This window comes from Epinephelus fuscoguttatus, linkage group LG11 (assembly GCF_011397635.1).
Source record: "Epinephelus fuscoguttatus linkage group LG11, E.fuscoguttatus.final_Chr_v1".
Lineage (NCBI taxonomy): Eukaryota > Metazoa > Chordata > Actinopteri > Perciformes > Serranidae > Epinephelus > Epinephelus fuscoguttatus.
In genome coordinates, this window is record NC_064762.1 from 24,227,375 (window position 1) to 24,244,604 (window position 17,230).

General features: G+C 39.8%; 1 protein-coding gene across 1 annotated transcript in view; it reads left to right on the forward strand.

Annotated features, from left to right (window-relative positions):
• The window catches only part of lama2 (laminin, alpha 2), a 325,147-nt gene extending 308,692 nt beyond the window's left edge, over positions 1-16,455 (forward strand). Inside the window, exons 65-74 of the mRNA XM_049589718.1 lie at positions 5,364-5,476; positions 7,007-7,100; positions 9,210-9,305; positions 9,725-9,805; positions 10,317-10,394; positions 10,555-10,633; positions 10,807-10,938; positions 12,205-12,335; positions 12,549-12,768; positions 13,457-16,455. Coding sequence (XP_049445675.1) covers positions 5,364-5,476; positions 7,007-7,100; positions 9,210-9,305; positions 9,725-9,805; positions 10,317-10,394; positions 10,555-10,633; positions 10,807-10,938; positions 12,205-12,335; positions 12,549-12,768; positions 13,457-13,617 — 1,185 coding nt within the window. The 3' untranslated portion in view covers positions 13,618-16,455. The remainder of the gene's footprint in view (positions 1-5,363; positions 5,477-7,006; positions 7,101-9,209; positions 9,306-9,724; positions 9,806-10,316; positions 10,395-10,554; positions 10,634-10,806; positions 10,939-12,204; positions 12,336-12,548; positions 12,769-13,456) is intronic.
• Positions 16,456-17,230: the final 775 nt, after the last annotated feature.

The following is a 17,230-nucleotide window of genomic DNA, read 5'->3' on the forward strand; positions in this document are numbered from 1 at the left end:
GGCACTGTATATATGTATATATATATATATATATATATATATATATGTATATATATTTTTTTTTTTTTTTTTTTTTTCAAAAAGGAAAAAATGGCCAGGAAAATATATAATATATTTAAAATAATTACAATTATGTTTTAGAAAAAAAAAACTCTCCTTCAGCACTTTTTTCCTCAGGCCATTTCTTTGTTTTGATTTCTTTTATTTTTAACTTTTTAAATTATTATTATTCAAGAAATTTTCCTGTAATTTTTTTCAAATTTTGTGCTAATTTTTGGGCATTTGCTTTGTGTGATCTTTAGAAGGATCAGGCCAATTTCAGGTTGAAGAAGCAGTGCGTAAGAGGACAGGAGGGTGTGCATTGGTTTGACTTAAGACTTAAGTGCAAAACCCACATTCATGGTAATAAAGGCACTTGTCACTCAGTGTTGTGGCACATGCACTGTCTTTAAATAGTTTTTGATCAACAGTGGAGAGCCATGCGCCAGAGACATGGCTTTATGAGGCTTTGGGTACATAAACAAAACTTAGTTGGATTAGTGTTGGTTTTAGTATTTTAATAGGTTTTGTTTACACTAAGAAAAACATAGAATATCATCAGACTTACCCTTTGAAACACACACACTTGTGTATAAGGTTATTAGCAATCAACCGCTGTAACTGAAAACTTGCTGACTGGCTTTCTCTACTTCCTTCATGTCTTTTTGCAGTTGATCTAGGATTTTAGAATATGGTAGCCACACGCACAGAGCTCACTGTCTTCCACCCAAAGTGTATTTTCGCACATATTTATTTTCTATTTTAACCTATTTTTACTCAGGGAAACTGAAAGCGAGCAAAGCTTTCTTCATCAACCCACTTCACATTTGCACTGAGCTGCTTTGTGCAAACACAGTCTTCCACTGGTGGCCACTGACCAGGTCTTGTTGAGCAGCTGGAGGTTAAGTGCTTTTATTTGCCTAAGCAAGTCCTTGACATTAGTTATTGAGAGAGGGGAGAGCCTTTTTCGCTTGACACTCTCATAGTGAGGTGTTGTAACAGGCCATGCAGTTGCTGAGTCACATAGCTATTTCTTTTCAGGTGATTAGTTTACATAGCAACATACTTAGTCTTATTTTGGCAGATGGAGCTTAGAGATATCTGCCTCTTTAGGCTCTTAGTGCAGTTGTAAAGCTATTGGATCTGCAGTTGAAGTTGAAGTTGCCTAAAGCTTTTCTAGTTTAAATTCAAGACTTAAGTTTGAACTCTATTAAGCAATATAATGACCACTGACATATGCTTAAGGAATGATGCACTTTAAGTTGGTCATGAGTTGAGCAGTGAGACACTTGTAGCTAAAGCTAATTACTACCAGAGGCCAAAAGAGAAGCTCCTCTGAAAACTACAATGAGCAGAGTGAGGACTTATGATCTCTCAAGAGTGATGGCAACGTCTTTCACACACACACACACACACACACACACACACACACACACACACACACACACACACTTATACAAAATCCCGTCTAAATGACTTCAGATTCTATTGGTGTGACCTCCAACCATTCTGAATGGAAGACGGTCTTCCTATTGTTAGCTTAATGGAAAGATGCAGAGGGGATGAGAGAAAGGGAGGGAAGCAGAGGAGGATAAAAGGGGACTGAAGACAGAGAGGGGATGTGAGTGGAGAGAAAAGGTGCAGCCATGGAGGAAGAGGAGGAAGGAGAGAGAGAGAGAGGGAGAGTCTTTCTGAACAGAGCGGCGCCCGCCTTTTGTTGGCTTAATGGAAAGACGGAGGAGAGGAAGCTGGAGAAGAATGAAAGGAGAGGGAAGGAAAGAGCTTCTGAGCAAGTGACATCTCCCTTTTGTTAGATAGGGAGAGAATGAGAAAGGGGGGGGGGGAAAAGAGGGAGGTTGAGGAGGAGGAGCGGATATGAGGACAGAGCGCGATAAGAGGTGAGTGTCAGCTGTAACAAAGCAAGGTCACGGTATGGGGAATGTCTTCACTTGAAAGAGAACAAGAGAGGAGAGGAGATTAAGACACACACACACACACATAGACGCTCGGTCGTCTAAGATGCTCTCCCTTTCGCTCCAACTTTGTCTCACACTGACACTGGAGGTATGGCAAAGCAGATTTGTTACTTAAGAGGAGATGTATTCAAGAGAGGAGGGGAGATAGTAAGAACAGATAGAAGGAAGGGAAACAGAATGAGGTGAGGACAGGTAGAGACAAACAGTGGAGCAAGAAGTGAGAGCGGAGATGGTGAAGGAGTGCAGAACAGGTGAGGAAAGTTGAGGAGAGGAGGAGATAAAAAAAAAAAGGTGAAGGTCTGGGAATGCCTTCCATTGTAGACATGAGCAGGCGACAGAAGAAATAGACAGGTGAAGAAGCAGGCGAAGGTAGAGGAGATGGACATAAAGATATGAAAGGAGACAGGAAAAGAGTTGAGATGAGGCGATGGGGCAGGAGGAGGAAAAAGATGAAGGGGATGATTAGATGGGACAGTGTTGTAGTCAAGGCCACGAAAACCGAGAGCAAGTCATGACCAAGACCAGGATGTATCAAAACCGAGACAACACCAAAGCCCTTTTTAAACAGAGATCACACTTTAAGCGGCTACAAAATCCCTTCTCTATGCCTCCTTTGCATTTTTACATAAAACCAAATGACAGCGGCATCAGTCTGCTTCAGTATGTGATTATACACTGTGTCATGGCATCCAGCAATCGAAAGAGGCATGACAGGTCCGTCAGCATCGGCCTCTAGTGTGACATGTAACATACGCATCAGCAGTGCCTTCTCAACAACAATAATGGCATTAACATGTAAATAACAATCATTTGCCATCGCTGTTATATGGTGGCTGATGTCGTCCTCTGTTTGGAGGGTAAGGAGCTCCCGAATCTCTTTGTTTTCCCAATTTGCGGACATTTACGGCCACTTTTATTCTTCTTTGAGTTAGCCGCCAACTACTAACAGCTGCTTTAAAATCTCTTGGGGTGAGTTGCCAACATAATATGTAATCAAAACATTACACTCGTTCCACCCATGGTCACGTCTTTCTGGCCTTACGTTTTACACAGAACTAGTTTCGGGTCTGCTACTATCTCCATTCCTGACTTAGAGAGGAGAAGACTCTGTCCCCCAGCCCCACGCTCATACCTTACATACCGAACGTCAAGGCAGCATGACCACCCAATATTCCCGCCTTGAAAGGGCAGTGTAAAAGTGGCTCAAGACTTCGAATTTTGAGTCCAAGTCAAAATCAAGACCAGACCAGTGCGAGTTCCACACTGCAGGATACACTGACAATAAGAGGTGGAACTGGCCCATTGATCTGAAAAATCCACATTACCATAAAAACACCCAAATAATCCTCTTCATTAAACTCTTTTTACTGCCATATATATTTGTGTGTGTGTATGTATAATAGTATCATGAGAAATGTGTGGATAAACTAATCAAAAGGCACTGCAGAGGTGATTTTTATGTCTGGGACTTTTCCTTTGTTTTCTATAAGCAAACAAATGCAAAGATTACGAAGCTGAAATCGGCTATAGCCATCTTTATTAACACTCCTCTTTTGCACAGGCAGTTTAGTGATGCAGTTGTGGTCTTGACCAATCTTGAATAAAATCCTGAGTCCTCTTTGTCTGAGACTGAGACAATTCCAGGTAAAACTGTAGTCATGTCTGAGATGAGACCCTCAAAATGTTGTCTCAAGACCAAAACAGATCTCAAGCACGACAACACTGAATATGGCCAGGTGGAAAAAAGCCAGACGAGCAAGATAAGTGGAGAAAAAGAAAATAAGGCGACAGTGGTGTATAAAAAAAGGAGTGAATGAGAAGAGGGGATTAGAGACAGGTTGTGGAGAACAAGTAACAAATGGGAGTAGAGGACACAACAGGATAGGAGTCAACAAGATCAGGAGAGGTGGAGGAGGAGGAGTAGAGAGAATACAGCAGAACAAAAAGGAAAGGTAAGAGAAACTGAGAGGAGCAGGATATGACATTAGAGGTGGGTGGTGGGAGGAAAGTGAAAGAAAGGGAAGGGGTAGGAAAGATGGGAGAGGAGGCAGGGACAGGACAGTAGAGGATGGGAAGTGGAGAGGGAACACTATGCAGGAGAACTGAAGAGCAGATAAAGTTGGATAGATGAAGAATTAAAAACCAGCACAGACAACCCTTCAAACAGATGGTGGTGATGAAAGCAAAGAGGAGAAGAGTAGAAATAGAGAAAAGGAAGGAAGGGAGTAGGAAACAAAAAGATGGAAGACAAGAGAGGGAGAGGACAAATAATTTTAAAGAAGAGCAAAAGAAAGTTGAGCTGACGGGAGAGGAAGAGGAAGAAATGAAAGGATGCAGAGGAGAGGAGGATGAAGGAAGAGGAGTTGTTGGGAGAATAAAGCAGAGTAGTAGCAAGAGAAGTAAATAATGAGAGGCGAAGTGAACAGGACAGGAAGGAAAATGTGAGGAAGTGAGAAGAAAGGGGATACGAGAGTACAAGTGTAAAGCAAAATAAAGTAGTAGCAGATGGGAGGACAGGAGGAAGACATGGAATAGGACGAGAGGAAGACTTGGACAAGGAGAAAACGATATAAGAGTGAGAGGGAGGGATGACGAAGAGGCAAGAGGATGAGAGAAGAAAGAACTGTGGTAGAAAGGGAGTAAAAAAAAAACTAGTCATAAATTGGGTGCCTTTACTTGTATTGCAACACTGACACCCTGTGGCCACTGGTTGAACTTCAGCCTGTAACATGACAAAGGGCACAGTAATACTCATCTAATACTTTGTTTACCCTGCTGCCAAAGTGAAGCACAAATCAAATGGAAATCAGACTGTAGTGTGTGATGTCTGGTTCAGATGGAGAGAGAATATGTGCAGGATTTATGCTGATCAAACTGTGGGAGGGTCCACTGATTTGAGAACAGTGTCAGCCAAATCCACCTTGGCACTCACTGATTTGAAACGATAATGAGGAAAACAAAACAGTGATGAAAGATGACTGCAATTAAACACATTTTAATAGGCCATATGCTGCAACTTGCTGAGACCATCTGAAATATCCCATATGGTAAATTTGCACTATAAAAATACACTGTTTTGTGATTGCGCATCCAGGGCCTCACTTATAAATCTACATGGATTTATTCTTCTGTAAACTTTTCTTTGACCTGTTTTATATAAAGAACTGTTTGATGACCTGAGCAGTGACTGACCCTCCCTTTAGGTCCCTGCAGATCAGAAGCAGAAACCCTATTAGTGTGATTGACGTGTGTTCTGCTTAGGTGCAAAGGTGTCTGTTGACAAGAGGCAATAGGAACAGCCTGGTGAAACCCTGTCAGTGTAACTGACATGTTATGTCCAATCTCCAGGATTCATGTGCATCAGCTGTGGCCCCGACAGTGCTCGAGAAGGCTTATCAGTTTGGACTGACCAGGAACAGCCACATGAGCTTTGCTTTTGATGACACCAAAGTCAGAGAGAGGTATGTATTCAAAATAAATAATCAATATAAGTGTGTTGTTTTGCAAGTTATACAGTGTCTACCACGGATAACAGACTGAGCTTTTTGAGAAACACTGATGCTAAGTAGTGATGACAGTGTTCCTCTAAATCAGGGGTCTGCAACCTTTAGTGTCAAAAGAGTGACTTTTGGCCAAAACAAAAATAAAAATAAAATGCCTAGAGCCACAAAAAAACAAAACAAAAACCCACACACTTGAGCCCTATAATGAAGGTAACACAGCATATTGAGTCTAAATTAACCAGCAGGTCTAAATGAGCGTTCATTTATGTTTTAACACAACATGGCCACTCTGAAGTGAGCTTTTTATAATTATTTGGTTCTTTAACTTTGCAGTGTTTGTGGTGAAAGCGAATGAACCTGAGCTTGAACTCTGATGAACTGATTAGATAATGGTGGCCAAAGGTCACTTGACTTCACAAAACATGTTTCAAGAATTTTCACGCTAATTATATCAAAATTTCGGGCAAATGTCTTATAGGACAAAACATAAAACAGGATGTACAGTAAAATAAAATAAGTAAAATTACAAAACATGATAACAGCAAAACGTAAGAGAAATAACACAAAAAAACAAGTAAAAGAAATAAATAAAGCACAGAATATCAAAATCTGAAAGTAAAATATGAAAGAAAACAGACACCTTAAAGACAATCAAAGACCTTAGAAACCCTGGGTCTTCAGCTTAGATTTAAACATATCTACAGAGGGGAAGCACTTCATTGAAAAGGTTTCAAAGCTTTGGGGCAACTACTGCAAATGCACTATCGCCCTTCCCCCTTAGTCTCGATCACGGGACTGGCAGAAGCAACTGGTCTGAGGATCTGAGAGATCTTGGGTTGGAACAGGGGCAGAGGACCTCAGAAATGTACTTGGGAGCCAGGCCATGTAAGGCTCTAAAAACAAACAGTAGGACCTTAAACTCAGACCTGTACTTGACCGGCAGCCATTCCAGGGACGCCAGTACAGGTGTGATGTGGTCCGTCATCTGATCTAATGGTTTTGTTAAGGGATGAGCTGAAAAAGGAAAAACATGTTGCTTACAGACTTCAGGTATTTTGGGGATCAGACTCGTAACATTCATTTGCTGGATATGTTCTCTAAGCAGTAAGTCATCCTGCCGTCTACATCAAAATGTCAGTGCTGGAAAACATGATGAAATGTCAAGATAGGTGTCCCACTCACTTAAAACTGCAATTTATCTTCCCTGCTGTTTACCGTAATATCCCATACTACACCTTACTGAATACAAATAATTTGATTTGTTATATTAAATTTGGTTGAGAAATTATACTTGCGTGCTTGAATAAGTTCATTACAGTTTTGTTTACTGCATTATTACCTTTGCAGGAAATTGTTATTTATGTTGATATGCTGTGAGAATCCAGTATTGGTCTTTCCCAGGAGCCTGATAAACAATACAAAGTATCACAAAGATATACATGAAAAGATATACATAAAACTGATTTACTTATTACGTGTGTGTTTCAGGCTTATATTGGAGTTTGAGCTGAGAACGAGGGAGGAGTCTGGTCTCGTCCTCTACATGGCAAGAATCAACCATGCAGACTTTGTTTCCATACAGGTATCCACCTACTGCTCTGCCTATTGTTCCAGTAGTTGTTTTTTCCTGTAACACAAGGTGCTTCTTTGTCTCTTGAAACACAGTCTCTGACTCTCACCTCTTCTCATTGAAATAAGTCTCAGCTCTGAGGAGGAAGAACAATGCCCACTTCTTTTTGTACCATAAAACAGTTGCAAATTCAGGCCCAGCTGCTCACACAGTACAAGTTATGACTACTTAATGAAAAAAACAGAAAAATAAATCATAACGTTTGGATTTGGATAATCTCTCTCTTCTGTTTTCTATCTGTGTGTTGAGACTGTACAGAGGATAAATTTGTTTTTCTATTTCACCAAGGTCATCAAAGAGGGTAATATCATAGACTGTATAAAAGCAGACATAGCCTCAGAGTTTGTAGAGTGAGGCTCATGCAGAAGTGCCTTAAACCTGTATTCTATACGGCCAGCAGGGGGCGACTCCACTGGCTGCAAAAAGAAGTCTGGTTGTATCAAAGTCTAAGAGAAAATTACTCTGCTTCTCACTTGATTCATAATAATGATAATATATTGGATCTATATAGCGCATTTCAGGACACCAATTGGAGAAAAAAAAAGAAGATGAAATAATCCATAGGGAGGTAGAGAGGGAAATAATTCAGAAAGGGCAAATTACACTGATTTTAGAGGTTGTAGGCAGTTTTGGAAAGGTGTGTTTTGGGGGTTTTCTTGAAGGTGGAGAGTGAGGAGTAGTCTCAGATGTCCTCAGATAGTGAGTTCCAGAGGATGGGAGCAGCAATGGAAAAGGCCCTGTCCCCCTAGGTGTGGTGGTTAGTCCTGGTGCAGGGGGACAGGAGTGCGGGAGGGAGTGTACCAGAGCCAGGTTGTGGAGAGCTTTGTAAGTGATGATGAGGAGTTTGAAGTGGATATGCTGGAGGATGGCGTGCCAGTGGAGGTTATGAAGGATGGGGGTAATGTGGTCACCGATGCGGGAGTGTGTGAGAAGACAAGCAGCTGAGTTCTGGATACACTGAAGTTTCTTGAGAGTTTTGGATGATGAACCATAGAGGAGACTGTTGCAGTGGTCTAGTCTGAAAAGGGGAAGGATGGGCAGAGGCGGGCAATGTTTTTGAGATGGAAGAGGGCTATTTTGTTGATGTGTTTAATATGTTGGTCAAAGGAGAGGGTTTGATACCACGGTTACAGACAAGGGGTGAGGAGAACACAGTGGAGCCATCGATGGGGAGAGAGAAGTTATGGGTGGATTTGGTAAGAGATTTGGGACTGATGATGATGACATCTGATTTGTCACAGTTAAGTTTGAGTTTAAGTTTGCAGCCAGGATTTTATTTCAGTGATGCAGTTGGTGAGGGTAGAGTGAGTGGCAGGAGTGATGGCTTTGGTGGAGATGTGGAGCTGAATGTTATCGGCAAAGCAGTGAAACTGAAGTCCATGGTGGCGGATGATTTGCCCGAGGGGGAGAATGTACAGGACGAAGAGGAGGGGGCCGAGAACTGAACCTTGGGGAACACCTTGGCAGAAGGGAGCAGTGGGGGATTTGCGATGGTTTATGCTGATGACCTGATATCTGTCAGAGAGATAGGAATTGAGCCAGGAGAGTGCCAGCAGTGCCGGTGATCTTGAGAGGGGTTTCGAGGAAGGAGTCAAGTCAAGTAGGAGGAGTATGTTGAGTTTGCCGGCATCAGAGGAATGACCTCAGTAAACATTATCCTAATGAGTTTATGTCAGTCACTAGTTTCATGTCTCCTTCAATACAGCATGATGTTTATTTTGTAAATTACGGGTTAAAGGCATGATAAAGCAGGGTATGCTTTTGGGCATGGCTACCTTGTGAATGACAAGTGACTATCACAGTGACCTCTCAGTCAGGATGGAGGTGTAGAGATGCTTATTCTCAACAACTCCACTCTTTAGTTCAAATATTGTCACCTAGGGCACCAAAAAGACCAAGAAAGCAAAAATGCCGAACTTGAGGCTTTGAAATGGTTGTCCATAAAACAATGAGCGATGTCACAGTGGCTATGTCCACTTCTTTTATACAGTCTATGGCTCTTGTTAACCATGTCAGCTTGTAATCCTTCCATTATGACCCTCGGTCTGTCTCTGTCTGTAGATCAAGGACGGACAGGTCTGTCTGGGTTATGATCTCGGTCATGGGAACATATCCGGCTGCGTTCCCTTCTCTATCAATGATGGGAACTGGCACAAGGTAGGACAGTTCTTTCAGTCATGCTTATTCACTCATTAATTTATTTATTCATTCATTTGCTATACGATAATATGTGATTTAGATTCTGTCTTTATTTTATACTGTATTTCACACTTTCCTTGCTCTCTGCCATCCAGAACATTAGATCCCGGAGACTCATTTATCACAGGAAGTCCCAATTTTCTAGAAGAATTAGGCACTTTGTTGCACTGTTAATGAACACTAAATCTCAATTTCAAGTGACAAACGCCTGATGGCAACATTTATCTTTTCTTACATCCAGGACAACATATGATCTCTGCTGATACTGTGGAAGGACTGCACATGTCTATTTGTCTCCATGATTCCAGCTCAGTGTCTGTCCATCTCCTCCCCCCTTGTCTTTCTAACCCTCCTCTCATTCTTTCTTTTCCTCTCAGATCCGTGTGAGTCGTAACAAGCAGAGAGGTCTACTTATGGTCGATGGGCGATATAGTAAACAGATGATCAGTCCAAAGAAGGTAATTTTTTCTATTCTAACTACTTTTCTCATATAAAAATATACATACATAACTGCACATACAAGGAGTTACTTGGCAGATTAGTAAGAAGAAAATATTTCCCTTAAAGTTATACTATACAGGAATTATCAGCTGCTGTTTACAAACAGTATTGCCAGCTAAAATGAAAGTCAACCCCAGCTTCACTTTAATTTTGGAACGAGTTGTGTCCCCATGGTGATTCACCTCATGCCCAGGAACATCCCAAACAAGGCAAAATAAAAAGAAACTAAGAAAATCCAGGCAGAGGGCAGAGTCTCTGCAGATAAACACACTGCCACACACTCCTTGTTTATCATTAGTGATGATTAAGAGGGATTACTTTGTATCAGTCTATACATTGTTTTTAAGGAAAATCCTGCTTAGTATATCCTTCAGAAAAAATAAAGACAAATGATCCAGTCATCGACCTCAGATCAGTGTTAAACAGATTGTCTTTTGTTGCATTAATAATTTCTCCTCTTCTTACCAGGCTGACCTATTAGACGTGGTGGGATTGCTTTATGTTGGTGGATTACCACCAGACTACACCACCAAGAGGATAGGACCGGTAAATGAAACACACACACACACACACACGCACACACACACATGTACAAATACTAAAAGTGAATATCAGTCAACATGATTTGCAGGATTGTTGATTGATTGGTATTTTTGAATGAGTTTGTTAGACTTAAACTAAACATTGTGTCTTTTTCTCTTCCTAGATTCTCTACAGTATTAATGGATGTATCCGTATCTTAAAGATGGTGGGAGGTCCTGTGAGCACGAAGGCAGCAGCTGCAGGTAATAATATTGTATTGTGTTAAGGATTGTACATGTGTCACATGTTTTACACCTGTATCTACCCAGATTAGAATTGTCATATGCCTGTTGTTTATATTTAATATTTCTTAATGCTAGAATAGGTTTGGGATTTTGTCTCCAGTTGAGTAACCCTTCCCCTCGTCTTTGTCTAGGTCGTGCTGAGGCTGTCGTTGAAGATTTTAAATTGGACATGGCCACGCCCACCTCCAGTCACATGGTGGGAAGATGCTTTGTTGCTACTGAGACAGGCACCTATTTTGACGGAACAGGCTTCCTGAAAGCAGGTGAGATGAGAAACTGACATGTCACTTACATCATGTAAATTGTGGGTCAGTTCTAAAAATGAGGTATGAAATCTTGTCAGTCTGTCATGGGGTGAGATACTGTATGTGGTCTTAGAGGTGGGTATGTCATAAAACAGTCAAAGTATAGTATGCCATAAAAAGTCAGTAAAAAAGCCATAGTGTAGTGTGTCATAAAAAAATGTCCAAAAAAGTCATAGTATATAAGTCATAAAGTATGTTAAAACATTAAAGTCATAGTTTACCATACAAATTCATAGTATAGTATGTAATGGAAAAAGTCTGAAAAAGTGATAGAAGAGTATGCCATAAAAAAACTAGAGCACTCGGACAGCGCAGACCTCCGCCAAGCAGCTCGGATTTCCCGCCATTTTATTATTTTATCCACTTCGCTTCAACCGATCACCACCAAAATTTTATCATCTGTTCCTTGTCCCATTATCAACCTTTCCTGAAAATTTCATCAAAATCCATTCAGAACTTTTTGAGTTATTTTGCAGAAAAACAGAGAAACAGACCAACGCTGGCGAAAACATAACCTCCTTGGCGAAGGTAATCACAGAAAACATCAGAAAAAGTAAAAGAAAAAGTCATAGTACAGTATGTCATGAAAAAGTTTTTTTAAAAATGGTCATAATATAGTATGTCATAAAAGTTTAATTGTACAGTATGCCATAAAGTCATAGAAATTAGAAAAGAAGTAGTATAGTGTGTGTCATCGAAAATAAAGTCGAAAAGCTATAGTATAGTATGTCATAAAAAGGTCATAATTAAGCAGGTTCAAAAACATAAAAAGCTGATAGTATAGATAAAAAGTGGTGGCCCTCAGAAACACTTTGTGTGGCCCCTGAACATTACATGAAATCCATGCATTATATTTTAATAATCTGGAGTATGTTTCAGTACTTTCAGTAGCTTACATTTAATACACTGCTCGGCTGCTGTGTCAAACTGCAAGAATTACATTTTGTCATCCGTGCTTGTGGTGTTTGCTTAAGTTAGTAACTTCTGTGGGCAACTCGACAGGAATATAAAAGTAAGATAAAAGATATTTTGTTTTATGTGTGCCCTTGACCTGTGCAGTCTCAATCATATGATGGCTCCCTAAATTGGCACATTAAGAAGCCCTGAACTAGCAGCTATGTAACAACCACCCAATAGTGACTTATGAACCTAGAGTAGCTGTGTCTTTCTCAGGAACAAAGCACTTGTTGTTTTAGGTGATTAATGATCTCTTTGTCTCTCCAGTCGCCTCTTACAGAGTGGGTCTGGATGTGTCCATAGCATTAGAGTTCAGAACCAGCAGAACCAACGGCGTGCTTTTGGGCGTCAGTAACCAAGCCAACGATGGATTGGGACTAGAGATCGTTGAGGGCAAGGTACATAAGTTATAGGAATAGGTACTAACTAGGTACTATATAGCACAGTGTGTTAAAAAAATGCTTACAGTATCACAGAGTAATACAGGTACTTACATATATGTGAACATACATTAATGGATAGTTATAGATTGATGACTGAAAAAATAAACTAGTTTTTAATACATGCATTTTCAATTCACATTTTTCCCATCTCCCTTTCCCTCCCCCTAGCTGCTCTTCCATGTTGACAATGGAGCTGGACGAATCACAGCAGAGCACATGCCTGAGGGTGATGGCTTCTGCGACGGCCAGTGGCACTCTGTCATTGCTAGAAAACTCCGCCACAGGGTGGAGCTGGTGGTCGATGAGAAGCTGAGCCAAGCAGAGAGTCCTAACCCACGCTCCAACACATGTGACACCAACGACCCCATCTATGTCGGAGGATATCCTGGTATGACTGCCTTCACACACACAATCCTTAAAGGGACAGTTCATCCCCAAATCAAAAATGTACCTTTTACGTCTTACCTGTAGTGCTATGAATCAACCAAGATTGTTTTAATGTAATTTGCCTGCTGTCACAATGACATGAGCCTCCCATCCATGAGTAGATGCATGCTTCCTTTTGTGCGGTGATACAGTTGGAGGTACAAAGTTTGGTACAAAGAAAATAGTTCCTACATGAAACTGCTCACAACAATGTCTGTGGATTATCTTGAGTAACTAGGTCATGATTACTGGAAAGAGACATTGCTGTTGAGTTTTTTATTTTTATTTTTTTATTTTTTTTTTTTTTGGCACTTTGAGCACCACAAGCTGAGTGCCATCTAGTTCCATTATATTAGAGAGAAGGCAGACATCAATAAGGCCGATATCTCCAACTCTCAGCAACTCACACTAAAACAATCTAGACTGATAAATAGCACTATAGGTAAGACTTATAATATGTATTATTGATTTTGGTGTGAACTCTCCCTTTAAAGTAAAACATCTGTTAACTGTTATGTAATTAAAATGAAATAGATATGTTGCTATGCAGGGGAGCCTGTTGTAGAAAACACATTAAATTCACTTGTATATTTCCACACATGCAGTAATGCACTGAGCAGTGTGATGTCATTCCTTTATTTCTCCCTCAGATGGAGTCCGACAGGCAGCTCTCTCTACCAGCACTTCCTTCGGAGGTTGCATGAGGAACCTGAAGATCACCAAGGCTGCTAAGATCATGGACGTGCACTTCAACAAGGCTCTAGAGATTAAAGGAGTCCAGCCTCTCTCCTGTCCCGCTGTCGCTGCCTAATCAGTACCGGAGCTTCCACTTTGTTGTTTTCCTAATGCAGTACCTCGTCCAAATCCTGGTCTCTGAACCTGCACTGGGCACAGTGTTTATACATTAGTGTGTAAAACATGCACATCTGCTTTTGTCCAGTCGTTGAGCCAAAACGCAGATATGTGTTCCACAAGGACTCGCTTGTTTCCAGCTCAGAGAGGTGTACCATGACGCAGGTTTAACAGGGCCAGACTTTGCTTTAGCTGGTGTAACACACTCTAAAGCCTCTTTGAGCCTGAACATAAAACAAGACATTCTCAGGGCGTCTCATGACTCTTGATCGATTGTGCACCGCCTACTTTCCCCTTTGAAGAATATTTTAAAATTATAACAGTAAAAAGTAATACTGTTGATTAAGATGAGAAGAGTGTTGGCAGAAAATTCTTAATTTGTGAATTCTCAAGTTATATTTACTTTTACTACTTGATTTCTAACATGACAGCAGCACATTTTACAGCTCTGAAACTTTAACCTTTATGCAGCTGATTCCAGTGTTGTACTCAAGATATACTGACACTGTCCCATTATAAAGGATACGTGGAAATAATTTTAGCTTTTGGCCAAATCAAAGTAAAATATTTCACTGAATATTATCTGTGATAAAAATATAGACTCATTAATCTTCTAATTGGTGTGTTTTATCAGTATTATATATATGGTATATCAGTAATATACCAGCAATGTTTAACAGACTTCAGCAAATCAGGATCAAACATAGAAACACAATTTGAAACAGTAAAGGTATGATATGGTTTCATAGATTAACAACTGACAAAAGAGTGATGCTATCTTCAAAGGAGAATGTGTGAGAGACGCTTTTTCTGAACTGCCCCAGACACAGGTTAGCTGTACAGCTTAAAGTTTTACCTTACCTTACCTTACCTTAAGTTACCATGGAGATCTAGCCAGGTTAAAAAGGAGCCACCTTCATGGCACGAAAAACTCTGACTTCATGCTCAACATACCTCTCTGACCTACTCATCTTGCTTCATGGTACACCCCTCTGATTGGCTGTTCATCAGATACAGAGACATCAGGTGAACTCAGATGTGTCCTCAACCACAGAATTGGTGCACATCTCCAACAGCGACTCACTCAGAATACAAAATGTATTGAGTTATATCGTCAAATGGCTTGTAACTAGGAAAAGGAGATTATAATAATACAAGTATCGGATCAGAGTGATATATTTTTTTTGATTGCTTTTCCAGCAATTTAGTATTAATTTGTTTCAAATCTTCACTTTGAATATGGTTTTTGTGATGTACACAGTGTTGGTTTACAGGCTTCCATATTGTATCTGAGGCTCAAAGATGACACACACCTGAGTGAACTTGATGCCCCAAGTAGCTGATGAAGAGCCAACCAGGTCTCAATGTTGTCATCTTGCTAAATTAGTCAAAGAAAAACTGTTTGTGAACAGGTGAGCCCTTGTGAAACACAGTGTCTATACAACAAATGGTCAGATTCTTTCTGCCTCAATCACAAAATAAAATAACACTTTCATCCATTTTGTTTAAATTAATTTTGCTGCCAGGTGTGGTCACTGACTATAACCTCAGTGTGTAGCATATACCTGTGGTAACTTACTAAACAGCAAACACAATATCCAGAGAAAGACGCATGTAAACTTTCCTGTTTCAAGATATATAAGGTGAAGTTATCCGGCCAAAAACATTTTCTTAACCTGTAAAAGTTCCCTCTAACATTGTCGGTACGAGGCCCTCACGTTATGTTCAGTGTGCGTCAACTAATGGAGGACTGAAAGTATTTTAAAATGTGTTTCATGATTAGTCCACTAAGTTTACACAATGGAAGCTAGTATTCAGACCTGTGCTGTGGTCACAGGTGCTCACAGTATTCAAGCTAACATTATTTTTGGATATGTGTGATCATGTGAACAATAAGTCAGCGTAGTTTAACAGGAAAGTTACTCTCGACGAGGTAGAACAGGGTATGTCCAGTCCTCCAGTTATTTTAGTTTACCCTTCTTACACAAACTTCTCCGGAAAAATAATAAAAATGACAACATATATATATGTTAGCGTGAGTTTTCTACATTTGTCCTTCATAAACCTTGTTCCCTGAGAATTTGTCGACAAAGTCTGAATCATTTGTACACTTTTTTTGTTAAGGAATAATTTGTTAGTGATTACCTTCTCATCCTCAAAACAACATATGAAGTTGGACTTCTTTTCAGCCCGCTGTAAAGCAACTGATGTGGACAGTGATCTCAATACATCTAAAAATGATACACAGAAAACAAAACAGGTTTCTTATTAAATGGTTATAAAGCCACAAGAGCTTTGGTTCAAATGTCCACTATCTCGTTATCAAAGCAATTAAATGAGTCGTCTTGATTAACCCCAAACGTGTATATGAGTAGTAAAATTGTTGTACTAAATACAGTACAAATTTTGCTTTATCTACATGCTGACTTTACTGATGCTTTAATAGACACAATGTTGACCAGATGATGAGAGCAGTTTTTACTTTTTGGGGGGTGCAACATCCCTGTAACATTCCACACTTCATCAATTGATTTGATGTACAGGAAATTTTCATTCAAGCTGGAGCTTGTTGCTTTTTGATACAGTTGTGACACCAAACTGGAGGTACAAGGTTTCTGTAGGACACTAATGACGGTGTATGTTCTGCATGGTGTGGCTGAAAATTCTTCAGCAGCTGTTTCTGAAATATATTCTTGAAAGCATCACTCAGATTGTCCTGTCCTTCTTTTAAACTGCTGAATGTGATAATGTTGAACTGTATTCTTGGAAATAAAGAGAAGTCTCCTCTGAACCTGCAGCATGTGTCAGGACACGCACTCATTCATTGATACAAATGCAGAATATTTTTAAAATAAAATATTTGTCTGATTTTTCAGTATAAATAAAGAAGAAAATGATTCAGAAGACACCTGGAAAAAAATCTACTGCTGCTGTTTACTTTATCTCCACTAGGTGGTGGTACAGCACTTCACAGCTGATATGACAGAGAGCCTGCATCCACCAAATGAAAATACTCTTGAGTATAATCAGATTAGTGTCCAATGCTGCTTCAGGCTGATTAACACAGTGTCCAGTAGCTTACAGTGATTCAAGTTTTAGACCATATAATTAAAGATTTCTATATTAAATTGCTAATTAATCTGGTTAATTTAATCATTTATATGTGCTTGCCATCTTGATTTGAAATAACATTTTTTCTGTATACTTTGTCACAGTAACCAAGAGGCAAGAATAAAGACAGGGGGTCTTAAAGAGCAGTAAAAGTTGTTAAATCAATTCATTGACAATTACAGGCCTTAAAGTATTTTTTAAAAATCTAAAACACTGTTTTCTAAAGCATTAATTTTTTCAGTTCATTTTAATTTTATTTATGCAGCCCAATATCACATATTACAATTTACCCCAGAGGGCTTTACAACAAACGACATCCATCCGTCCCTGATCCCTAACAGCAAGTAAGTAGAGTATGACATTTGACATGCTACACTTTGACGTTTCCTTAACGTGCTAAACTATGACAATTTAATGACATGCTATGCTATGACTTTTTTTCATGATTTTGGACGACATAC